The following is a 25,714-nucleotide window of genomic DNA, read 5'->3' as shown; positions in this document are numbered from 1 at the left end:
ACCCAGAAATAATACAAGTCCTGTTTTTCTGCTCTGATGGCTGTGGGATCAAAAATGTCAGTTTGAATGGGTTTCAATGGAGCATTTTTGGACCTGAACAGTCTGAATGTAACTATTTAGTTTCCACAGTGTATTTTAGACTTATTGTAGGAGCTGAGCTGCAAATTCACTGATTACACTCAAATACACAATCTGGACTACATTTAGGACACATGCATCAACACACACACAGTTATCACAACAGGAAGAAGAAAAGAGACTAAAATGAGACAAACAGACACTAAAGGGTTAATAACAGACTAACCTATAAACAGCTTTACGACAACATTTGACTCAATGATTTTAATGTGATTTCACAGTTTGGGACAAAATAAAAGATGATAAAATAAAAAATAATAATAGTGAGATTAAGAGTGAAAATCTCTTCAGTTTCTCTTTGAGCAAAAATAAACAGTTTTAAAATTAAACTTTTTTTCTACAAGAGGAAATATCTTCATCACCATCACCATCATCATCATCATCATCATCATCATCATCATCATCCTCATCACGAGGACCTCAGGCAGCAAATTCAACGTCTTTTAAATCACTTTTTAAAACCTGTTTTTATTGACCTGCTTTTATGTTTTTTTCATGTGTTTTTTAAAACAAGGAATCACAAAAAATCACAAAAACGTGGTCTTTTTGTTGATGTTTTATTTTACTTATCTTATGTCTTCTGTTTCTCCAGTTTGCGTCCTGCGTCTTGGGTTGTTTTATTTGATAGTTTGTTTTGTTTTGTTGTATTTTTGATGGTTTGTGTTCAGTGTTCAGAGTTTCTGCTTTGCTGTGTTTGTCACAAAGACACAGTTATTACAGTTACAGTTACAGTTATAAATACAGTTATTGTAATGAAATCACAGCAGGGGGCGCTGTGACCATAAACAGGAGAAATCAGCGGTGAGCTGAAAAAACAGAAACATTTTTATGTAAATGTGAATAAAAAGTTTGTCATCAGTTATTAAACTTATTTTAGATTTTCACCCAAAAACAAATTAAAGACCCAAAAAAGAGTTTTAACCAGTTCATGAAAAAATAATCTGAGAACTAAAAACATCTGTCTGTCTTCTTCCTCAGAGGACGGTGATCTGCTCCTCCTCCTCCTCCTCCTCCTCCTCCTTCTCCTCCTTCTCCTCCTCTCTGTCAGGCATCTGCACAGAAACAAATCACATTAGATTAACATGTTCACAACACCAATGTTTATAACATGTTATTTACATGTTTATGACATTTTATAAACACGTTTATAACATGATATAAACGTGCATTTCAGTGTTTGTGTGGTACCAGGAACAGCAGCGTGTTATAAACACGTTATAAACGTGTGTGTGTGTGTGTGTGTGTGTGTGTGTGTGTGTGTGTGGTACCAGGAACAGCAGCGTGTGGTGGATTATGAACTCTCTGGTGAGTCGCAGCAGATCCTGGTTCAGAGTCTGGAACAGAGTCGGTACCAGAACCACAGCCAGATTATGAGCCGACATTTTGTTCACCTGAGAGAACACCTGGACCCTAAAGAGGAGGAGCAGGAGGAGGAGAGAGGAGGAGGAGAGAGGAGGAGGAGAGAGGAGGAGCAGGAGGAGGAGGAGAGAGGAGGAGCAGGAGGTGGAGGAGAGAGGAGAGGAGATAAATAACCCTTTATTTTGTGTGTGTGACTGTGTGTGCGTGTGTGTGTGTGTGTGTGTGTGTGTGTGTGTGTGTGTGTGTTACATGTAAAAGTGTCCAAACAGTGCGTTCAGTGTTGCTCGGTTGTTGTCAGGGAGTTGTCGTAGCAACCGTCGGTAGGCTGAAAACCTGGCGCGTTCATCAGGAATCACTGCGAGAGAAAAACACCCGTCAGTGTGAGTATTAATACTGCAGTATCAGTACAGTTGTATGTAGTACTGGTACTGCAGTATGAAGTGGCAGTAAACTGAAGCGGTTTGACACAACAGTGTGTCTAATGCATTTTAACAAATAAATAAATAAATAATATCTTTATTATTTAAAATATTTGGTGTTTTCTTTCTTTGACTTTTTAAAGAAATTGACATTTTGGCTTTTTTTTCTCTGAAAATTTACAGCAACATTTTTCGATAAAAGTAGAAATTAAGCTTTTTTTTTTTCAAAACTTTTGGCATTTTTTTCCTTCTGTTTGAATTTTATTTTATTTTTTTGTGTAATTTTCAAAGACGTCGTGCCGTCCAAACTGTCTGCAAGCTTTCTTTCAAAATCACCAAAAATGACACAAATGTTTTTCTTCTTTGAGACTGATGCTTTTGACATGTCCTGTCCTCCGTCTGTCCTGTCCTCAGTCCCTCTTGTCCTCTGTCTGTCCTGTCCTCAGTCCCTCTTGTCCTCCGTCTGTCCTGTCCTCCGTCTGTCCTGTCCTCAGTCCCTCTTGTCCTCCGTCTGTCCTGTCCTCCGTCTGTCCTGTCCTCAGTCCCTCTTGTCCTCAGTCTGTCCTGTCCTCAGTCCCTCTTGTCCTTAGTCCCTCCTGTCCTCAGTCTGTCCTGTCCTCTGTCTGTCCTGTCCTCAGTCCCTCTTGTCACCTGTCTGTCCTGTCCTCAGTCCGTCCTGTCCTCAGTCCCTCTTGTCCCCCGTCTGTCGTGTCCTCAGTCTGTCCTGTCCACAGTCTGTCCTGTCCTCAGTCCCTCTTGTCCTCAGTCTGTCCTGTCCTCAGTCTGTCCTGTCCTCAGTCTGTCCTGTCCACAGTCCCTCTTGTCCTCAGTCCCTCCTGTCCTCAGTCTGTCCTGTCCTCTGTCTGTCCTGTCCTCAGTCTGTCCTGTCCTCAGTCCCTCTTGTCCCCCGTCTGTCCTGTCTTCAGTCTGTCCTGTCCTCCGTCTGTCCTGTCCTCAGTCTGTCCTGTCCTCAGTCTGTCCTGTCCTCCGTCTGTCCTGTCCTCAGTCTGTCCTGTCCACAGTCTGTCCTGTCCACAGTCTGTCCTGTCCTCAGTCCCTCTTGTCCTCCGTCTGTCCTGTCCTCAGTCCGTCCTGTCCTCAGTCCGTCCTGTCCTCAGTCCCTCCTGTCCTCAGTCCAGTCACTCTGCAGTTCTTGTCCTCACACGTTGTCCTCATGTACTGACCTGCTGCGTGAACCCACTGCTGTTGGTCTCTGTCGGGGACCAGACTGTCCTGCTGGCGGACATATTGTTTGAGGGCGGAGCCTGCGTCCAACACTCCCTGCTCATCGCTCTCTAGAGGGGCGGAGCCAGGTGAGGTCATCAGGGCCTCCACCAATCGGTTAACTTTGGCAGCAAGACCACAGCGCCGGTACACGCCCTCCACCTTCAGACCTGAGAGACAGACAGAGACAGAGACAGACAGGACAGATACAGAGAGGACAGACAGAGAGACAGATTTACCCAGAGTTCTCTGCAGGTTTGTAGTTTTTGGGTGTCTCGATGTCTCGGAGTCCTTAAAACTCTTGGGTTAGGGTTAGGACAGAATCTGACCGTGGGCCGTGATGTGAGAGACGCATCGTTCCACCGCCGGCGGGACCGCCCCCCTGGAGTCCACATCGATCACCGGGTACAGAGACTGACGCGCCGAGCACTGATTGGCTGCAGGGGGACGGGGGGCGGGAGGACGCGGGGCGGGAGGACGCTGTGGAGCCGCTCTCTGATTGGACAGGGCTCTCTGCAGGTGGTCGAACCAGGACCGACAGCTGCGGCGCTCCTCAAAACGCAGCGACACGCTCCTGAAGAGAAAACAACAAGACGTAACCTCTGATGTCACCTGAACCTGACGGGAGCTCGGCCAATCAGAGGCCAGGAAACATCAACCCTCAGATCTCTGCTGATTGGAGGAAACGAAGTGAGGTCACACACCTGTCGGCCGTCACCACGGTGATGATGTTTTCAGATGGATCCATCTCTGAAAAACAGATCACACTGACTGAAATGTTTTTAATCACCAGTTTAACCCTTTGAACTCTGCAGCAGAAACACTCCGGGGCTGACGACGGCCTGCTGATTGTGATGTCACTTCCTGGAGTATCTTCACACGCGTCATATCTCGAAAATCTGTCAAACCCGAGCTAAGGCCTACGGACGTCAATAAACCAAAATAACCGATCCGAGTATTGAAATGAGACGTTTTTTCATCTCATCTTACAAAATAATGATGCTGATCTGAGACATCTGTGGAACGTAATGAAAACATTTCTGTTGCATCAGTTTTTATTGAACAGTCTTCGGTTTTTAAGATATTTTCTAGAGCAGAGTGAGAAGGTTTTGGGATGGATTCAACGTTACGATGTGCTGTTAAGACGTCATAACGCGTACGGGGAGCTTCGGCCTTCGACAACAAAAAGAGTTATGTATAATACGTATAAATATGTTTTTTTAACATCAGATCGGTACGTATGCAGGCGTCTGCGAACAGAGAACGGGGTCATACCATGTTTGCACAGCCTTTAAATTAAGGTAACGTAAAGTCGTGAAGTCTCAGCTTCTGCTGCAACACGAAACTGAATCATGCAAACGACGACCTCCCAGGACCGTCTGCAGAAGGGTCGTTTTCAAAGGGTTAACCTCTTTAACCCTTGATTTACCAGCATGTCTCTGTCAGGTCTTAACCAAAAACATTTTGCTCACATTCGGACAGTAAGCAGAAATAAATTGCGGGTCTATAATGAACAAACATCGATCCTGTGTGGAAAACTGTTGTCCTTCTAGAGTAAGTGATGGGACACTTTGATGAACGACACACTGGTTTCTCAGCTGTGGTAGATTTTAGCGACTGTGAGCTCCGTCTCTAAGTAAAAAATGTTTTTAAAAAATCGAGCAGTGATCTCAGATTCATATTCGTAACTCTAATCGGGCTGAGGTCGTCTAAATGAACAGCTGCAGAGAGCTGGGTTTCACCGACAGAGACAAACTCGTCTGCACTGATGTAAAGTGTGAAGTGCAGAGGACACAGAACGGAGCCCTGTGGGACGCCAGCTGGGCCCAAACTTCACCTCAGCGACCTGATGAAGGTTTTCGTGTCTCCTCCATGTTGGCGCTGCAGTAAGAGCCTCTCAGATCAGATTTGTGTTGTCATGAAACCGAAATATTCAAGTGAGCTCGACAGAGGCTGATCTGCTTCACTTTATTACTCATCAACATGAAAACTGACGAGAGACACGTTTTTTTTTTCCACATCGTAGCTCGCTCCAGCAGGTGGAGGAAATCATTCAAGCTGCAGGTGTGTGAAAGAGGCGGTTACCGTAGTGACTGAGCGCACTCAGATCCACCCTCAGAGGCTGCTGGGAGTGTCGGTGTACTGGGTGAACACTGACGCCGTCCTCCCACAGCAACAACCAGGCGTCAGAGTGACTGGAGGCTCCGCCCACTTCCACAACGCACACCTTACTGACGGCAGAAGCCCCACCCACCTCCGCATAGGTCACGCCTCCCGGGAGAATCACCTGGAAACATGAGCTCAGGTTATACTGATGACTAATGCTGGGACACGAATCAGATACTAACCTTAGTACAGCACTTGTAGTACACTGCGTACTCTGCATACTGTGTATTTACAGTGTATCGTACACATTTTGGATAGGCGGTGTTGTCTGAAAACAAACACGTCTGCTGGACTGAAAGTGGCGAACACAAGATGTGACAACTTTTCTTCTGCTCTGAGTGTCATCACGACACCTGACAATGAGCGCCACTCGCCCAAACAAACGCCGCCACATCGGCCTGTTAGCTCTCGTTATTTCTTCTGCTGCAGTGAAAACTGTCGTGTTTTCACAGCTGAAACCGTCTGACTCAGCAGCTGAACTACGGAGTCAATGACAGCTGTGGCATTCTGGGAATATTCTTCACAACTAGTCACCTGATCACAAATCTGACGCTGAAATCAGTTTGGGTCAAAAACCCAACACACACGCACACACACACACACACACACACACACACACACACACACGCACGCATGCACGCACACACACACACACACACTCTCAGGTGTACCTTCAGAATGTGGACCAGGTGACTCAGCAGCGCCTCCTTGTTGTCAGCAGCACAGATCAGCTGATCGCTCAGCGTCACCAGCTCAAACTGATGAGACGGCCTGAAAACACAGAGTACATGAACAAGTATCAGTACTATCAGAACCACCAGCATTATCAGAACTTTGAGCAGTATTGGGATCAAGATGGCGCCTCGGTGTGTTGGTGCGCACTGTTTTGTCTTGTTTTGTTTGTTAATTCTGCGTTTTGCCAGTTCTCTAAGAGCTCCTACACCAGAGAAGAGCTCATGAACATCAGGGCCTCAACCCCTGATGATTTATTCCCGGAGTTTATTGCGCCTTCTGTGGATTTATTGGACATTCTGGTCAAAGGTGCACTCACTTTGGCTCATGCAGTGAAGCGCCGGAGGAGAGGGAGACAGCGCTGCGCGCTTGTGCGTCTCCGTAAGCGCCGGACGTCGCACACCTTTACCTGGGATGTTTCTCTCCAACGCGGCGCTCACTGGGAAATAAACTGGACGAACTTCAGCTACTGTTGGGGAAGAACAGAGACTTCTCTTCATCTTCTGTTCTGTGCCTCACGGAGACGTGGCTGTGTGGAACGACACCGGACTCTGCGCTGCAGCTGGCAGGACTCCAACTCCTCAGAGCGGATCGCCACACGGAGCTGTCCGGCAAGATGAAAGGTGGAGGTATCTGTTTTTACACGAACAGTGGCTGGTGTAACGACGTGACAGTGATCCTTCAGCACTGCTCTCCTCATCTGGAATCTTTTATTATCAACTGCAAACCTTTTTATTCCCCCCGTGAGTTCGCTTCATTCATTCTGGTTGGTGTTTACATCCCACCGTCGGCTAACGTGCACGACGCACAACGCACGCTCGCTGACCAGATTCTCTGTGTGGAGCGGACCTACCCGGACTCTTTTGTCATTGTGCTTGGTGACTTTAATAAAGGTAACCTCTCACATGAACTCCCTAAATACAGACAGTTAATCAAATGTCCGACCAGAGAGGAGAACATTTTGGATCACTGTTACACCACATTAAGCGGTGCCTATCACGCCGTCCCCCGTGCTGCACTGGGACTCTCGGACCACGTGATGGTCCATCTGATTCCTACATACAGGCAGAAACTGAAGCTCTGTAAACCTGTTGTGAGGGAATCAAAACAGTGGACCAGTGGAGCAGTGGAGAATCTCCAGGCGTGTTTGGACTGCACTGACTGGGATGTTTTCCGGACTGCTACCAAAACTCTGGATGAGTTTACAGATGCTGTGACGTCCTACATCAGCTTCTGTGAGGACAGCTGTATACCAACACGGACCAGGGTGGGTCATAACAATGACAAGCCCTGGTTCACAGCAAAACTCAGACAGCTCAGGTCAGACAAAGAGGCAGCTTTCAGGAGTGGGAACAGAGACGGTTTCAGAGAGGCAAAGTATGCGTTTAGCAAGGAGGTGAGAAGAGCTAAACGTTTGTACTCTGAGAAACTCCAACACCAGTTCTCAGCCGGTGACACTGCCTCTGTGTGGAGGGGGCTCAGGCAGCTAACCAATTACAAACCCAGAGCCCCACAAGCTGCCAATGACATGCGTCTGGCCAACAGCCTGAATGAGTTTTACTGTAGATTTGAAAGACAATGGGACAGTCCTGACTCCATCCCCCATCACACCTCTGACCAGCCTCAACCCTCCACCTGCACCTCCCCCATCTCAGCAGGAGCTTCACCACAGCTGCCCACCTCAGAAGCCCCCAACTCATCCTCCCCCTCCCCCCCAGTGACACCTTTCTCCATCCAGGAGAAGGATGTCAACAGACTGTTCAAGAGGCAGAACCCCGCAAAGCAAGTGGGCCGGACTCTGTCTCTCCATCCACCCTGAAGCACTGTGCTGATCAGCTGTCTCCAGTGTTCACAGACATTTTCAACACCTCACTGGAGACATGCCACGTACCGGCCTGCTTCAAGGCCTCCACAATCATCCCTGTTCCCAAGAAGCTGAGGACAACAGGTCTCAATGACCACAGACCCGTCGCCTTGACCTCTGTGGTTATGAAGTCACTTGAGCGCCTCATGCTTCCACACATCAAAGACATTACTGACTCACACCTGGACCCCCTACAGTTTGCCTACAGAGCCAACAGGTCTGTAGATGATGCAGTTAACCTGGCCTTGCATTTCATCCTCCAGCACCTGGACTCCCCAGGATCCTATGCCAGGATCCTGTTTGTGGATTTCAGCTCTGCCTTCAACACAATCATCCCAGCTCTCCTGCAGGACAAGCTCTCCCAGCTGAACGTGCCAGACTCCACTTGCAGGTGGATCACAGATTTCCTGTCTGACAGGAGGCAGCATGTAAAGCTGGGAAAACACATCTCTGACTCCCGGACTATCAGCACTGGATCCCCTCAGGGCTGTGTTCTTTCCCCTCTGCTATTCTCCCTGTACACCAACAGCTGCACCTCCAGTCACCAGTCTGTCAAGCTCCTGAAGTTCGCGGACGACACGACCCTCATCGGGCTCATCTCTGATGGAGATGAGTCCGCCTACAGGAGGGAGACAGACCGTCTGGTGTCCTGGTGCAGCTTGAACAATCTGGAGCTCAACGCTCTAAAGACAGTGGAGATGATTGTAGATTTCAGAAGGAGCACAGCCCCACTCACCCCTATCACCCTGAGGGACTCTCCAGTGGTCACGGTGGAGTCCTTTTGCTTCCTGGGCACCATCATCACCCAGGACCTCAAGTGGGAGCTGAACATCAGCTCTCTTACCAAAAAAGCCCAACAGAGGATGTACTTCCTGCGGCAGCTGAGGAAGTTCAACCTGCCAGTAAAGATGATGGTGCACTTCTACACCTCCATCATTGAGTCCATCCTCACCTCCTCCATCACCATCTGGTACGCTGCAGCTACCGCCAAGGACAAGCGTAGGCTGCAGCGTATCATCCGCTCTGCTGAGAAGGTCATCGGCCGCAGTCTGCCTTCCCTCCAGGACCTGTACGCCTCCAGGACTCTGAGGCGTGCAGGTAAGATTGTGGCCGATCCCTCCCACCCTGGACACAAACTCTTTCAATTACTCCCCTCTGGCAGGAGGCTTCGGTCCATCAAGACCAGAACCTCACGCCACAAGAACAGTTTCCTCCCGTCTGCCACCGGCCTCATAAACAAGGCCCAGGTCCCCCACTGACGCACTCTCCTCATAGACTGTAATGCTACATTAACGTGTTCATTAATGCACATCACCGGCACTGCTGCTGGTCATGCGGCACATCCACACCATAAAGCTGCACTCAAACCTGTATAAATGTGAATTTCAATGTAAATATCAATATATATCTTGCACTCCAAACATTCTTGTATATAACTTTAATTCCATGGTTCTGTTTCTTGCACTGTTACACTGTTACTTGTGTTACTTGTTTTGTTTTGCACTGCTAGACATATTTATGTTGCACCAACCCACCAGAACAAATTCCTCATATTGTGTTAACTATACCTGGCAATAAATCTTTTTCTGATTCTGATTCTGATTCTATTAGTAACATTAGCAGTAGCAGGAGTATTAGTAACATTAGCAGGAGTATTAGTAACATTAGTAGTAGGGGGACTATTAGTAACATTAGCGGGAGTATTAGTAACATTAGTAGTAGCGGGAGTATTAGTAACATTAGTAGTAGGGGGACTATTAGTAACATTAGCGGGAGTATTAGTAACATTAGTAGTAGCGGGAGTATTAGTAACATTAGTAGTAGCAGGAGTATTAGTAACATCAGTAGTATCAATAGTGGGCCAAAGTCTCAGCCAGCAGGATGGCGTTCACACGCATCAAACCAGCTGCTCCCAGATCAGCAGTATTAGTATCAGTTGTACCCCCAGTGCCAGCAGTAATAGTATTTGCACTATCAGTAGTACTAATCAGACTACTGATCTCAGCAGTATTGGTATCAGCTGTTCCCTCAGTACCATCAGTAGTAGTATTTTTTACCATTAGCAGCACAAATCATAGTACTGGTGTCAGCAGTATTAGTATCAGCTGTACTCTCAGTACTGTCTATGGTTGTACTTGCACCATCAGTAGTACTGGTGTCAACAGTATTAGTATTTGTAGTACTAATCTCAGCAGTATTTACCCGTCAGTGAGGAATACAGAGAGAACCTCTCGCAGGTCGAGGACGTCGCACGCTGCCGAGTCATTTTCTAACGAGAAGAGGAAACGATCTTCCTCCAGTTTACCATGAAGCTCCTCCTCTTCCTCACCTACACACACACACACACACACACACACACACACACTGATGTCAATGTCCACATCATATAAACTGTCCAGACTGCTTCCAACATACATGTCAGAAACAACATACATCACCCTGAGGAAACTGTAAGACATGGTCAACAACAGCCATCTTCATCATCATCATCTTCATCATCCCATAAACAGACAGATGTCTCGTCCAGCTCAGATATTTGTCCTCGGCTCAGATATCTGTCCTCGGCTCAGATATCTGTCCTCGGCTCAGAGATCTGTCCTCGGCTCAGAGATCTGTCCTCAGCTCAGAGATCTGTCCTCGGTTTAGAGATCTGTCCTCGGTTTAGAGATCTGTCCTCAGATCTGTGCTCGGTTTAGAGATCTGTCCTCGGTTTAGAGATCTGTCCTCAGCTCAGAGATCTGTCCTCGGTTTAGAGATCTGTCCTCGGCTCAGAGATCTGTCCTCGGCTCAGAGGTCTGTCCTCGGCTCAGAGGTCTGTCCTCAGCTCAGAGATCTGTCCTCAGCTCAGAGATCTGTCCTCAGTTTAGAGATCTGTCCTCAGCTCAGAGATCTGTCCTCAGCTCAGAGATCTGTCCTCGGCTCAGAGATCTGTCCTCGGTTTAGAGATCTGTCCTCAGCTCAGAGATCTGTCCTCGCTTTAGAGATCTGTCCTCGGTTTAGAGATCTGTCCTCAGCTCAGAGATCTGTCCTCGGTTTAGAGATCTGTCCTCAGTTTATAGATCTGTCCTCGGTTTAGAGATCTATCCTCGGTTTAGAGATCTGTCCTCAGTTTAGAGATCTGTCCTCGGTTTAGAGATCTGTCCTCGGTTTAGAGATCTGTCCTCGCTTTAGAGATCTGTCCTCGGTTTAGAGATCTGTCCTCAGCTCAGAGATCTGTCCTCGGTTTAGAGATCTATCCTCGGTTTAGAGATCTGTCCTCAGTTTAGAGATCTGTCCTCTGTTTATAGATCTGTCCTCGGTTTAGAGATCTATCCTCGGTTTAGAGATCTGTCCTCAGCTCAGAGATCTGTCCTCGGTTTAGAGATCTGTCCTCAGTTTAGAGATCTGTCCTCGGTTTAGAGATCTATCCTCGGTTTAGAGATCTGTCCTCAGTTTAGAGATCTATCCTCGGTTTAGAGATCTATCCTCGGTTTAGAGATCTATCCTCGGTTTAGAGATCTGTCCTCAGCTCAGAGATCTGTCCTCGGTTTAGAGATCTGTCCTCGGTTTAGAGATCTGTCCTCGCTTTAGAGATCTGTCCTCGGTTTAGAGATCTGTCCTCAGCTCAGAGATCTGTCCTCGGTTTAGAGATCTGTCCTCAGTTTATAGATCTGTCCTCGGTTTAGAGATCTATCCTCGGTTTAGAGATCTGTCCTCAGTTTAGAGATCTGTCCTCGGTTTAGAGATCTGTCCTCGGTTTAGAGATCTATCCTCGGTTTAGAGATCTGTCCTCAGCTCAGAGATCTGTCCTCGGTTTAGAGATCTGTCCTCAGTTTAGAGATCTGTCCTCGGTTTAGAGATCTATCCTCGGTTTAGAGATCTGTCCTCAGTTTAGAGATCTATCCTCGGTTTAGAGATCTGTCCTCAGTTTAGAGATCTATCCTCGGTTTAGAGATCTGTCCTCAGCTCAGAGATCTGTCCTCAGTTCAGAGATCTATCCTCAGTTTAGAGATCTGTCCTCAGTTTAGAGATCTGTCCTCAGCTCAGATATCTGTCCTCTCTGTCCGTCTTTTTTTGTCTCGCTCTCTGAAACCTACCTGCTCATTATAAATTCAGCCATCCTACCTGAGGGGGCGGAGTCAGGTCCCCTGTTGGTGGACTGCGGCAGGTACGGTGGGACCTCTGAAAGAAACAAAGACAGACACACCTGAGTGAAGAGCCACGCCCAGGTGAGCTACCTGCTGCGGTCATGTGACGTCTGAGGGTCGGAGCCTCAGACTTTGAGGAGGTAAAGTGGAACAACGTGAAGCTGCAGAGAAGACGAGCAGACGGTTTAAACGAGTCTGACGGCCGATTACACCTCATTTTTAAATGTTCACGTTTACATATTTTTATGTGTTAAACGTGTGTGACTGCGGGACAGCAGTCCACAACCGTCCCATACTACACTTTACATGAAGTTATGTTCAATATGACTGCGACTGTAAGGTAACGTCAGAGACCACACCCACCTGTGATGTCACAGTACACCTGTGTTACCTCTGTATGTGTGTGTGTGTGTGTGTTACCTGTGTACTCGTTGAGGCGGAGCAGCTCGGCCTGCAGAGCCTGACCGGCCCTCTCAGCCAGCAGGATGGGGGAGGGGCTCTGAGCATCTGACTGACACACCTGCATACAGGTAACATCCATCACATCTAGGTGTGTGTGTGTGTGTGTGTGTGTGTGTGTGTGTCTGTGTTTGTCTGTGTGTGTCTGTGTGTCTGTGTGTGTGTGTGTGTGTGTGTGTGTGTGTGTGTGTGTGTGTGCATGCGTCTGTGTGTGTGTGTGTGTGTGTGTGTGTGTGTGTGTGTGTGTGTGTAATCATCAGTGATAACAGTCAGAGTGTGTACAGAGTGTAAAACCGTCAGACCTTTGCTCCGGAGCAGATCAGCGACATCGTCTCCTCCACGTCGCTGCCACACGCCAACTGACGCAGCCTCTGCAACACACACACACACACACCATGGTCTCACACCTGTACAGGTGTCTCTGAACCAGGTTTGGTTGTTTGGTAAACTTGAGGTGTATTCAGACCTGATCCATCTGAGCCGGTGATGATGTCATGGCGTGAACTCGCCTGTAGCACCCCCTGCTGTATTTATCCTGGATGAACTTTGACCTCTCTTCGTCAGATGACCCCGGATGCAGCTGCTCCACTGCTGGAACCGCCGGAGCCCACACCTGATTGGCCAGCCTGTTACCATAGGCAACAAACAGCTGCCAGAGGAACAGGTCAAAGGTCAAAGATCAGATATGAGTGGTTCAGCCCCCCTCACCTGTATGAGTGGTTTAACCCCCCCTCACCTGTATGAGTGGTTTAACCCCCCCTCACCTGTATGAGTGGTTCAGCCCCCCCTCACCTGTATGAGTGGTTCAGCCCCCCCTCACCTGTATGAGAGTGGTTCAGCCCCCCTCACCTGTATGAGTGGTTCAGCCCCCCCTCACCTGTATGAGTGGTTCAGCCCCCCCTCACCTGTATGAGAGTGGTTCAGCCCCCCTCACCTGTATGAGTGGTTCAGCCCCCCCTCACCTGTATGAGTGGTTTAACCCCCCCTCACCTGTATGAGTGGTTCAGCCCCCCCTCACCTGTATGAGTGGTTCAGCCCCCCCTCACCTGTATGAGAGTGGTTCAGCCCCCCTCACCTGTATGAGTGGTTCAGTCCAGACCTTGTTGTCCATCTTCAGGCTGCGCACCTTGGATAGGTTGCTGCCCAGAGCTCGATGCTGACCTGAGAGCAGTTAACAGGTTTTTTAGCGACCTGTCCACAGGTGGTTTAGAGAACTGATCTATAAAATATCAAGTTCATGTTCCAGAGTTCCTCTTAAAACTCCCTCTTGAATGTCAGTAAGTCACATGATAAGAGTACACGAAAAACTCAGGTGACTCTCAGGTGACAGAGTGACAGAGTGGTGTGTGATAGCAGTCAGTGAAGGTGTGGTCCAGAGGCAGCAGCTGTACAGGGACTACAGCAGGACCCACAGCGCTGCCCTGAGGAACGCCGTCGTTAATGTCAAGTGTGATACAAAGTTACACAAACTAACAGGAAAACTCCTCTCAGGCTGTTGGAGGTGGTGAGACCTTTTTTTTGTCCTCTCCACATGGATGTTTCCTTTACCGCGGCGAGCTGTAAGTGGACAGCTGCTGGACAGTGAACATTAAAAAACATCACTGTAAATGTGTCAGTGTCGGCCAAAATGCTAAACTCCCACTGTTGCATTTTGTGATATTTGTGCTGTGTTCCTGACACATGGTCCTTGATTCTCGGTCTAATAACTCTCTAAAAGATTTTGTGGATTTTAAAAACGCAGAAAATCAAACCTGAGAGACTGAGAGACCAAAGTTTTGACTCTGAGTGCAAATGTGACGCAGCGTAAAGTGTTTATTTTTAGATGTGCAACAAGTTTGGAAGGAAAAAACGGACTCAGTGTTAAACTAGTTTCAGGTCAAACTAAGTCATGACACGCCTCTGACATGTAAATGTGCTTCATTTCAGCCTGCAGGTTGTCAGGTCGTCATCAGTGACATCATCAGCGTACCTGCACAGGCGTGACAGATGACCAGCAGCAAGTTGACCGACGCCCACTCAGGATTGGCCGCGCTGCAGTCGCCGCACACCTTGTTGTCGGGGTTTTCCCAGAGACGCTGCGCCACCTGGCTGCTGGACAGAGCGCTGCAGATAGACGAGGACAGACTGTCCAACCACAGGAACAGGTCCTTCGACGAATCAACAGACAGGCTGCATGCAGGGGGCGGGGCCAGGCAGAGACACGGGGCGGGACTCAATATCAGATTACAACAGCAGCAGGTAGACAGGTAGATGGAGGGACAGACAAGAAGAGACACAGATAGAGACAGAGCGAGACAGACAGACAGGTGTAAAGACAGGTGTGTACCTGAAGCTCTTGTAAGGTGTGATGAGGGTGAAGGAGTGCTTCCCCGTGGGTTTGACGGAGGCCACATTCAGGGGGACGGAGAAGGAGGCAACGCCCAGCTGGAAGCCCTCCTTGTTGGGGTAGATCCAGAGGTCGTGACCCCAGAGGGCGGCGTAGGCGCGGCTCCGAGGGTCCTTGATGGTGATTTGTCCGTGGAGCTCCGGGGGGGCGGGGCTCTGCTGGCCTCGGGATGCTTGCAGTGACGTGACCCAACCTTCATGAACCTCTGAGAAACAGAAACCACGAAGAAGAACCATCAACTATCATCATCTTCATCACCCTCAGTCCCACCATCATCATCTTCATCACTATCATCACGTTATCATCATCATCCTCATCATCATCATCTTCATCACCATCAGCCCCATCATCACCATCACCATCCTCATTATCATCATCTTCATCACCATCAGCCCCATCATCACCATCATCATCTTCATCACTATCATCACGTTATCATCACCATCATCATCTTCATCACTATCATCACGTTATCATCATCATCATCCTCATCATCATCATCTTCATCACCATCAGCCCCATCATCACCATCATCATCCTCATCATCATCATCTTCATCACCATCAGCCCCATCATCACCATCATCACCTTTATCACTATCATCACGTTATCATCATCACCATCATCATCTTCATCACTATCATCACGTTATCATCACCATCATCATCTTCATCACCATCATCACATCATCATCTTCATCACCATCAGCCCCATCATCACCATCATCATCCTCATCATCATCATCTTCATCACCATCAGCCCCATCATCACCCTCATCATCTTCATCACTATGATCACGTTATCATCATCACCATCATCTTCATCACTATCATCACGTTATCATCACCATCATCATCTTCATCACCATCATCACATCATCATCACATCATCATCATCATCTTCATCACCATCATCACATCATCATCATCATCCTCATCATCCTCATCATCTTCATCACCATCAGCCCCATCATCACATCATCATCCTCATCATCATCATCTTCATCACCATCAGCTCCATCATCACCATCATCATCTTCATCACTATCATCATGTTATCATCATCATCTTCATTATCATCATCTTCATCACCATCAGCCCCATCATCGCCATCACCATCCTCATCACTATCATCACGTTATCATCATCACCATCATCATCGTCATCACTATCATCACGTTATCATCATCACCATCATCATCGTCATCACTATCATCACGTTATCATCATCACCATCATCATCGTCATCACTATCATCACGTTATCATCACGTTATCATCACGTTATCTTCATCACCATCATCACATCATCATCATCATCTTCATCACCATCAGCCCCATCATCACCATCATCATCCTCATCATCATCATCTTCATCACCATCAGCCCCATCATCACCATCACCATCATCATCTTCATCACTATCATCACGTTATCATCATCACATCATTATCTTCATCACCATCATCACATCATCATCACATCATCATCATCATCATCTTCATCACCATCAGCCCCATCATCACCATCATCATCTTCATCACCATCATCATCATCATCATCATCCTCATCATCATCATCATCTTCATCACCATCAGCCCCATCATCACCATTATCATCTTCATCATCATCCTCATCCTCATCCTCATCCTCATCATCACCATCATCACCATCATCATCATCATCCTCATCATCCTCATCATCATCTTCATCAGTGATCTTACCGTCACTGTGAGCCATGAAGTCATAATGTTTCTTCTTGAAGTAAACTGAGAATCGTCTTTTGTCCTGTTTCTTCACGTTAGTGATACTGGAGACATGAAAGAGCACCTCACTGAACCGGTCCTGTCCAACAAAGCAAACACACCCATCATTCAGAGACACACAGAAAGACACACACACACACACACCAGGCCCTCAGGAAGTGATCCATGCGCTGATGCATGTAGTGGCTGAACGTGGAATTCGGTCAGTCCCGTGACGACACCGGCCCGGAGGGACTTTTCCCCATTTGCTAACATGAGGACAGAGACGTCAGTGAATCAGCGAATAATGTTTTGTGAGCATCAGAACCCGCGAAACGTCTTCTGTCCCTGTCTGGATGTAAACCATCCGGTTTGATAACATTTGGAAAGTCTTAAAGAGCCGCAAGAGTAATCTTCTAGACCGCCATTCAGGCTAGCCGAAGTGCTAATCCGGAAGTCGGTCGCTCGGCCGGCGGGAGTTAACCGCTCGGACGATTTCGGCTGCCGTTAATTACTACGCTGCTCTACGGACCGTAGATCCGTTTATTTTACACGTTTCTAAACCCATAAAAAGAGCTTTTTGTGCTTCATGCGCCAACGAGCAGGCCCCGCCCCCACAGCTGTATCCAGACTTAAAATACATCCATGACACGCACACACTCACACACAGGAAGACAGACATCAAGAGACTTCGACTCACTGTTCGTTTTTTCCACAGAGACATCTGCTGTCCGTCCAACATGACCCATAAAACATTGTGTCTGTACGAGACAGAGAGAAAACATGTTGTCTGTTTGTCTGTCCATCATATGTCCACCCGTCTAAATATATACATCTGTCTTTTGTCCTGATTGACAGCAGCTGATCTGATGGTCCTCAGGGATCAGTTCTGGGTCCGCTGCCGTTTGACATTTGACCAATCTTAGGACAGATCACTGAGGACCAACAGCAGCATTATTAAAAAACCACAATGATGATGTCACCTGAAGCCCTTCCAGACGTCCAACCAGCTGGCTCGGACCACGGCGCTCTGCGGCGCCGCGCCCTTGCTGCCCCCCTTCTTCCTGGACACTCTGATGGTGGCTGCCCTGCAGGACAGACACACACCGACACGCTGAGGGACACTTTCATACCGTGAACTTCCTGTCCTCATTACCAACTCATCACATGCTGTCTTTTCGGTGTGAGAGACAGAGAGGGACAGAGACAGACTCAGAGACAGAGACAGACTTAGAGACAGAGACAAACTTAGAGACAGACCAAGAGACAGAGACAGAGTCAGGGAGGGACAGAGACAGACTTAGAGACAGACTCAGAGAAAGAGACAGACTTAAACAAAGAGGGACGAGACAGACTTAGAGACAGAGAAAGACTTAGGGACAGACTCAGAGACAGACACAGACTTAAACAGAGAGGGACGGGACAGACTTAGAGACAGAGAAAGACTTAAAGACAGACTCAAGGACAGAGACAGACTTAGACAGAGGGGGGCTGAGACAGACTTAAAGACAGACTCAAACACAGAGAAAGACTCAGGGACAGAGAAGGACAGCTGTGTTTGTACCTCGGGGTCTTCTGCTTCCCTGGCTTTGCTGATTGGTTGGGAGGGTGAGGAGGAGGCGGGGCCGGTCGTGTGGGGACGAGACGCCCTGAAGGACTCATTGGGGTACTGCAGACAGACAGCAGAGACATGCAGGTCACAGCAGAGGACAGACATCAGAGACATATTGGACATAGCAAAGATCAGACAGCAGAGGACACCTGTTGGTGTTTGAAAACACAGGATCTCCTCCCATTGGTCCATCAGCACCAGGGGGGGCATGGCCAGCTGCTGTGTCTTCGTCCTCATTGGATGAATCAGTGTCCACTTCCTCTTGACTCGCCCAGGACGCCAACACGGTGACATACGGGTTTTCTTCTTTGATGGTGTGAGGGTACAGTTTGAATCCTGAGGACACGAGGAGGACAGGAGTGAGACACACTGAGAAGGACAGGAGGAGGAGGACAGATGGTTAACCATTTCAGTACCTCCGTCCTCTGGAGGCTCAGCTGCTCCCTCTAGAGGAGGTAAGGTGACTCCTGCGTTTGGGTCCAACGATGACATCACCAGCTGAGACAGAGCGCCCACATCTGGACATATAGAGAGACAGCCAATCAGGAGACAGACAACACAGGCTCAGCCAATCAGGAGAGAGACACCACAGGCTCAGCCAATCAGGAGAGAGACACCGCAGGCTCAGCCAATCAGGAGAGAGACACCAGAGGCTCAGCCAATCAGGAGAGAGACACCACAGGCTCAGCCAATCAGGAGAGAGTGGAGTAATTGTCAGCTATTAAATTAATCAATGATCAGTGTGTTTGAGTCTTCGTTAAAATAAAATTGATTTTAAACTGAATATTTCAGATTTTTTCTTTCTGACAGAAAACTGAAGATTTTCAGCTCACAGACAAAAATTCAAATGATTAAGGTAACTGAGGAACCAGCGTGACAAAATGTGACGTGACAAAATGTGACGTAAAGTGACGTGACATATCATGAGGTAACATGACGTAACATGATGGCAGATGATATGTAGCGAGACGTAACGTGACATAACGTGATGTAACGTGACGTAACGTGACATAACATGATGTAATGTGATGTAAAGTTACATAACACAAACTGGCATAACATAACGTGAAGTAACGTGACGTAACGTGTCACTGCGTGATGATACATGACGTTACCAGAACTATTTTGAACCGAATCAGAATGATTTTTCTGAACCTTGAGCTTTTTGGAAGTATTTAAAAATTTATTTATCAATTTTATACTTTTTTTAAAAAAAAAACGCTGTTTGTATCTAAGGAGCAGAAACTGATCACTTATGGTAAAAATTAATGTTTATTTTGAAAAGACAGGAAGCATGTAGCAGGTATGAAGGGGTGTGGCAAGGGAACCAAGGCGTCATGTTCAGACCTGGAGGTCGACGAACGGAGCGGGACGAGAATGGGTCTGAGGGCTGAGGACTTTTAATTTGAAAAGCAGATGAGTGATTTTGAAAATCAGAGGACTTTTATTTTGATAAGCAGAGCATGCCTAGGCCTGATTGGCTGAGGACCGTACCTGTGTGAGCGTCTCCGATCCTTGGCAGAGAAGGGGGGCGGGACGTCTCAGCTGGGGGGGGTGGGGCTGATGGCGTCTTTGTGGTGCTAACAGCGTCCTTAGCCACACTGCTAACTATCGCGGCTAGGCTGGGTATGTCAGCTAACGAGCCAACGATGCTATCTAAGCTAACGGTTTTAGCAGCAGGGGTAGGTGCAGTGGTAGAGGCGGAGCTTAGAGCAGCTGCAGGTGTGGAGGCAGAGCTTAAAGCAGCAGGTGTATCAGTGACAGAGCTAGCGGATCCAGCTAAGCTCGGGATGTTGGCAGCGATTCTGCTCGCCACGTTGTCTATAGAGGGGGACGGCGGGGGGGCGGAGGGGGTGGAGCCTCCAATGGCGGTGGCGAATCCAGCCAATGACGGGATGCTGCTGGCAATGATGTCAGTGACTCCGGTCAGAGTCGGGAAGACGGCGCCATGGTCCAATACGGCAGGAGGAGGAGCATCTTCACCTGAGGAGGACACGGTGACATCATTGTCAGCTGATCACCTGATACACCTTTCACAATAAGAGTCCTATAACTGCTGAGGGGAGACTTTCACAATAAGAGTCTGAGGTGAGGTTAAACTCAGCGTTAACTGTCTGAGTCTCAACATGAAGAGGATTTAATTAATTTATATAATTATGTAATCTATTTTATTTTATTTTTTAAATTTGAATTAATGGGAGTTGATGTAGCTTGGATGTGTGTGTGTGCGTGTGTGTGTGTGTGTGTGTGTGTGTGTGTGTGCGTGCGTGTGTGTGTGTATGGATGTGTGTGTGTGTGTGTGTGTGTGTGTGTGTGTGTGTGTGTGTGTGTGTGTGTGTGTGTGTGTGTGTGTGTGTGTGGATGTGTGTGCGTGCGTGTGTGTGTGTGTATGGATGTGTGTGTGTGTGTGTGTGTGTGTGTGCAGGGTTTGTTGTGTGGTGAAGCTGCTGAACATCATGTGATCTTTAACGTCACCAGTTAGAGGATCAACTGGTTTGAGATAATCACCAGTTTGCTGCTTTACCAACAAACACCAACAAACCGGTTCCTGTGAGAACACACACACACACACACACACACACACACACACACACACACTGAGCATACAGACTGAAGAGTTTATTGCAACTCTTTACATCAAACTGAAAGACAGAGGAATAAATCATTATTTTTTATTATAACAATAATAACAATAACATTAATAATCATAATAATTATTATTGTTGTTATTAACAGTCAGTATCAATCTTTCACCTGACAGGTGACGTTTTAATAAATGTCGATGTACGTTTCTGGAAACCACAGGTCTGTGACACTCACACACTCAAACTTCATGTTTTAGCAGCGCTGTGGTCAACTTTGTTATGTTTTGGTTCATTTTTAATAAAAATGAAATAATACGAAAAAACGTTTCAGCTTTTGTGATGAAAGTCAGCTGCTGATGACATCATTACCGACAGGTGGAAAACCCTTGATGATGTCACCATGATTCACAATCAGCTGATGTGTGTGTGTGTGTGTGTGTGTGTGTGTGAGTGTGTGTGTTACCTGTGCCCAGGTAAACTCCGTTTGAGAAAACTGGTTCCAGATTTTCATCTCTGAAACAAACAAACATCACGTCAGTCACCGTGTGTGTGTGTGTGTGTGTGTGTGTGTGTGTGTGTGTGTGTGTGTGTCTTTAAAGGTTTCTCACCTGTCCAGTGTGGAGGCGGAGCTCAGACTGTCCCTAATGTAGCGAGCTCGAGGTTTGGGGACAGGAGGAGGAGTCATCTGCAGGAGGACAGAGACGTTAACAGCCGATCACTGACTGACAGCCGATCACTGACACCGTAAGTTTTCAGGCCGCGGCTCCGAAGAAAACTTCCTGGTCCCGCTTCAGTAAAAGGAAACGAGTCGAACAGCCGCAGAAACACGCCGCGCTGCACACGGACAATAAAGTTTTCTGAATCTGAACTTGAGTAAAACGCTTGAGAGCGTTTGTTAGCGGCACGTTGTGAGACGCCGCTACCTGCAGCTGTCCTAACTGCCGGGACGCTGCGGGACGTTTTGGGAACAGTGTTTGATGGAAAGTCTGGAGCTCACTCAGGAGTTTGGTTGAAGATTAGTTCTGGAGGTTTAATGTCAGTTTCTCACTCAGTTTTCTTTTTGAAAAATAAAAATAATTTGACATCAACTCGCAGAAGAAACTGGACCATTTGGACAGCAGATTTTCCCGCACAGTTTGGAGGACTTTCACCAGTTCGACAAGACCCGCCTCATCAGCAGCGACAGTCCTGACTCTTCGAATTAGACGGTCACTAGAGTTTTTGAATTCGCAGGTTTTTTTCTTGCTCAGAACGTGGTTAGTATCAGACTGACGCTCGACAGGCCGTCCAGTTTTAATCTCATTTATCGGTGAGGAGGAGGTTTACAGCTCAAACAGTGAGCCTTTTATGGGCGTTTTATGTGGATTGACTTTGGTAATGTTGATATAACGTTTTGAATCTGAGGAACGACACTCTGGTCAACGTAATGATTCAGCACAAAGAGTCCGGCAGCAGTGAAACAGTCTCTGCTGCCAGTTTTCTTACAGTAGACTGTAGAAACACAGACATGTTTCTGTTTGACAGTAACAGGCTATAGTATAAATACAGTATAAATACAGTAAAATGAGGGTTTTTTGCTGCATCTGTGCTGCGGCTCTGTGCTGTTACTGTACGGTGAGATTATTTACAGCGCATGTCGCCTCCTTCAGTGCTGAAGAATCTGGATCTAAAGCTCATGAATGCAGCTGATGTGAGAGAAACCTGTGCTGCAGGATCTGTAGACGTCTCTGAAGAGGTTTTTGTACTAAACGGTGTCCCTCAAGGCTCCATGTTGGGTCCTGTCAAAAAGTCATTTTTACGCAGACGACGCTGTGCTGTTTCGTCTTGTCTTTGTTGAGACAGTTTCAGGAGCTGCGGGCTGATTTTAACGTGGTTCAGAGTCTCTGTGAGTTCAGACTAAATCCTGATTGAACCAGAATGAAGCTTTTCAGGGTCGAAGCCGATGATACAAATCAGATTTGATTCTCAGTGATCAGCTGACTGAACGAGTCCCAGTTTACAGAGACCTTTTTTTTCTTAGAGGACAATCTGTCTGTCAAACTGTCCTTAAAGTCTCGGCAGTGAAAGCTCTTTTACACGACTTTATTCATCTATAACGTCATCGCTGATAATTGATTAGATTTCTATCAGTAATCTGTAATTTAAGCTGTCAGAGAAATGTGGAGCAGAAATATAAATATCTCTGAGACACGGAGGAGGAGGAACATAAAAGTACTGCGTTCAGTGAGAAGTTTGACTTTCTGACACGAAGAAAAGATGAAATCACATCGACAGACTGGACTGAAAAGAGTCTGAAACAACAACCAACAATCTGACAGGAAACTTCTTACCTTGTTGTCAACTCCTCACTGCTGAAACACACCTGGAACACACACAAAATACACCTGAAACACAAAATACACACAAAATACACCTGAAACACACACAAAATACACACAAAATACACTTGAAACACAAAATACACACAAAATACACCTGAAACACACACAAAATACACACAAAATACACTTGGAACACACACAAAATACACCTGAAACACACACAAAATACACCAGAAACACAAAATACACACAAAATACACCAGAAACACAAAATACACACAAAATACACTTGAAAAGCTGAAATATCAGCTGCTGACTACTCACCCGTCTGTGTCTGTACCTGTATGTCAGTTTGAGTGTATTTACCTGTGTGTACCTGTGCGTCAGTGTGTGAGTGTGTGTGTGTGTGTGTGTGTGTGTGTGTGGGTGGGTGAGCCTCACATGTCGTCCGTCCTGTTTCAGATCGAGCTGCACTCATAAACTCTGAGCCGTCACTTCTGCTGCCGACAGGTGTGTCTGCGTCTGTGTGTGTGTGTGTGTGTGTGTGTGTGTCTGCGTCTGTGTGTGTGTGTGTGTGTGTGTGTGTGTGTGTGTGTGTGTGTGTGTGTGTGTGTGTGTGTGTGTGTGTGTGTCTGCGTCTGTGTGTGTGTGTGTGTGTGTGTGTGTGTGTGTGTCTGCGTCTGTGTGTGTGTGTGTGTGTGTGTGTGTGTGTGCGCATGAGGACAGGTGTTAAAGGGTTAATCTGTACCTGCAGAGGTCACATGGAGACATTCAGAGCTGTGATTGGTTGGTTGTTTGACACCTGAACACACAAACCCGTCAGCTGATTCAACCGCTGCTTTTTTTTACAGAAGACTCTGGGAAATATGTGACCCGACCTGCTGCAGGAATGTGTGTGTGTGTGTGTGTGTGTGACTCTGTGTGTGTGTGTGACTGTGTGTGTGTGTGTGTGTGTGTGTGTTAACCTTTAATGGTTCTCATGAAAGAAACAATGCACAAACATATTTGTCTGAAGACAAACTTAAGGGAAACTTAAGACAAACTTAAGGGAAAGGTTGTCCTCTGGGTTCAGGTTCTGATGTTTGTCTCAGCAGCTTCACTCCAACATGTTTAACCCTTTCAGCTCCGAGATGATCTGTGTCATCTCTCTGTAAAACATGAGAGGAACAGAACGAGCAGCTGGGGAAGAAATTAACCGAAAATGACCAAGAAATTAACCGAAAATGACCAAGAAATTAACCAAAAATGACCAAGAAATTAACCAAAAATGACCAAGAAATTAACCAAAAGTACAAGAAACTTCCCCGAAAACTTGTTTTAAAAAAGAAACTTTAAAAAGATTACATTAATTAGAATTAATTCTGTTAATTGTGGGAAAAGAGTTAAACTGCAGATACACTAAAAGACCACAGCAACACAGGAGGACACAGGAGGAGGACACAGGAGGAGGACACAGGAGGAGGACACAAGAGGAGGACACAAGAGGAGGACACAAGAGGAGGACACAGGAGGAGGACACAGGAGGAGGACACAGGAGGAGGACACAAGAGGAGGACACAAGAGGAGGACACAGGAAGAGGAAACAGGAAGAGGACACAGGAGGAGGACACAGGAGGAGGACACAGGAGGAGGACACAAGAGGAGGACACAGGAGGAGGACACAGGAGGAGGACACAAGAGGAGGACACAAGAGGAGGACACAAGAGCAGGACACAGGAGGAGGACACAGGAGGAGGACACAAGAGGAGGACACAGGAGGAGGACACAAGAGGAGGACACAAGAGCAGGACACAGGAGGAGGACACAGGAGGAGGACACAAGAGGAGGACACAGGAGGAGGACACAAGAGGAGGACACAGGAGGAGGACACAGGAGGAGGACACAAGAGGAGGACACAAGAGGAGGACACAGGAGGAGGACACAGGAGGAGGACACAAGAGCAGGACACAGGAGGAGGACACAGGAGGAGGACACAAGAGGAGGACACAGGAGGAGGACACAAGAGGAGGACACAGGAGGAGGACACAGGAGGAGGACACAAGAGGAGGACACAAGAGCAGGACACAGGAGGAGGACACAGGAGGAGGACACAGGAGGAGGACACAAGAGCAGGACACAGGAGGAGGACACAGGAGGAGGACACAAGAGGAGGACACAGGAGGAGGACACAGGAGGAGGACACAGGAGGAGGACACAAGAGGAGGACACAGGAGGAGGACACAAGAGGAGGACACAAGAGCAGGACACAGGAGGAGGACACAGGAGGAGGACACAAGAGCAGGACACAGGAGGAGGACACAAGAGCAGGACACAGGAGGAGGACACAGGAGGAGGACACAAGAAGACTACACAGGAGGAGGACACAGGAGGAGGACACAAGAAGACTACACAAGAGGAGGACACAGGAGGAGGACACAGGAGGAGGACACAGGAGGACAGAGCAGGAGGACACAGGAGGAGGACACAGGAGGAGGACACAGGAGGAGGACACAGGAGGAGGACACAGGAGGAGGACACAGGAGGAGGACACAGGAGGAGGACACAAGAGCAGGACACAGGAGGAGGACACAAGAGCAGGA

At 47.5% G+C, this 25,714-nt stretch overlaps 1 protein-coding gene across 4 annotated transcripts; it reads right to left on the bottom strand.

Annotated features, from left to right (window-relative positions):
* Nucleotides 1-327: 327 nt before the first annotated feature.
* On the bottom strand, nt 328-24,608 carry LOC121938779 (arf-GAP with Rho-GAP domain, ANK repeat and PH domain-containing protein 1). 4 transcript variants are annotated; one of them, XM_088088461.1, is made up of 27 exons: nt 23,577-24,608; nt 23,145-23,198; nt 21,423-21,499; nt 21,278-21,327; nt 19,724-20,212; nt 18,646-18,747; nt 18,379-18,565; nt 18,182-18,286; nt 17,601-17,705; nt 17,318-17,378; nt 16,597-16,717; nt 14,815-15,079; nt 14,458-14,657; nt 13,564-13,649; nt 12,955-13,137; nt 12,791-12,859; nt 12,450-12,549; nt 12,007-12,063; nt 10,105-10,231; nt 5,978-6,077; nt 5,226-5,427; nt 3,845-3,890; nt 3,470-3,714; nt 3,101-3,310; nt 1,747-1,852; nt 1,407-1,548; nt 328-1,190 (listed from the first exon to the last, which is right to left on the bottom strand). In XM_088088461.1, exons 3-27 carry the CDS (start codon nt 21,497-21,499, stop codon nt 1,113-1,115), a joined length of 3,513 nt encoding a protein of 1,170 aa, XP_087944587.1. In that variant the 5' UTR covers nt 23,145-23,198; nt 23,577-24,608; the 3' UTR covers nt 328-1,112. The 4 variants fall into 4 exon arrangements, with proteins under 4 accessions (XP_087944587.1, XP_087944588.1, XP_087944586.1 ...); XM_088088462.1 differs by having other exon boundaries at nt 23,145-23,176; XM_088088460.1 differs by lacking the exon at nt 23,577-24,608 and adding an exon at nt 23,460-23,564 and having other exon boundaries at nt 23,145-23,176.
* Between the last annotated feature and the right edge of the window lie 1,106 nt (nt 24,609-25,714).

The sequence above is a fragment of the Plectropomus leopardus genome, chromosome 15 (genome assembly GCF_026936395.1).
Source record: "Plectropomus leopardus strain MGB_pleo_1.0 chromosome 15, ASM2693639v1, whole genome shotgun sequence".
In the NCBI taxonomy this organism is placed as follows: Eukaryota; Metazoa; Chordata; class Actinopteri; order Perciformes; family Serranidae; genus Plectropomus; species Plectropomus leopardus.
This window is presented reverse-complemented; position numbering and strand designations above follow the sequence as displayed.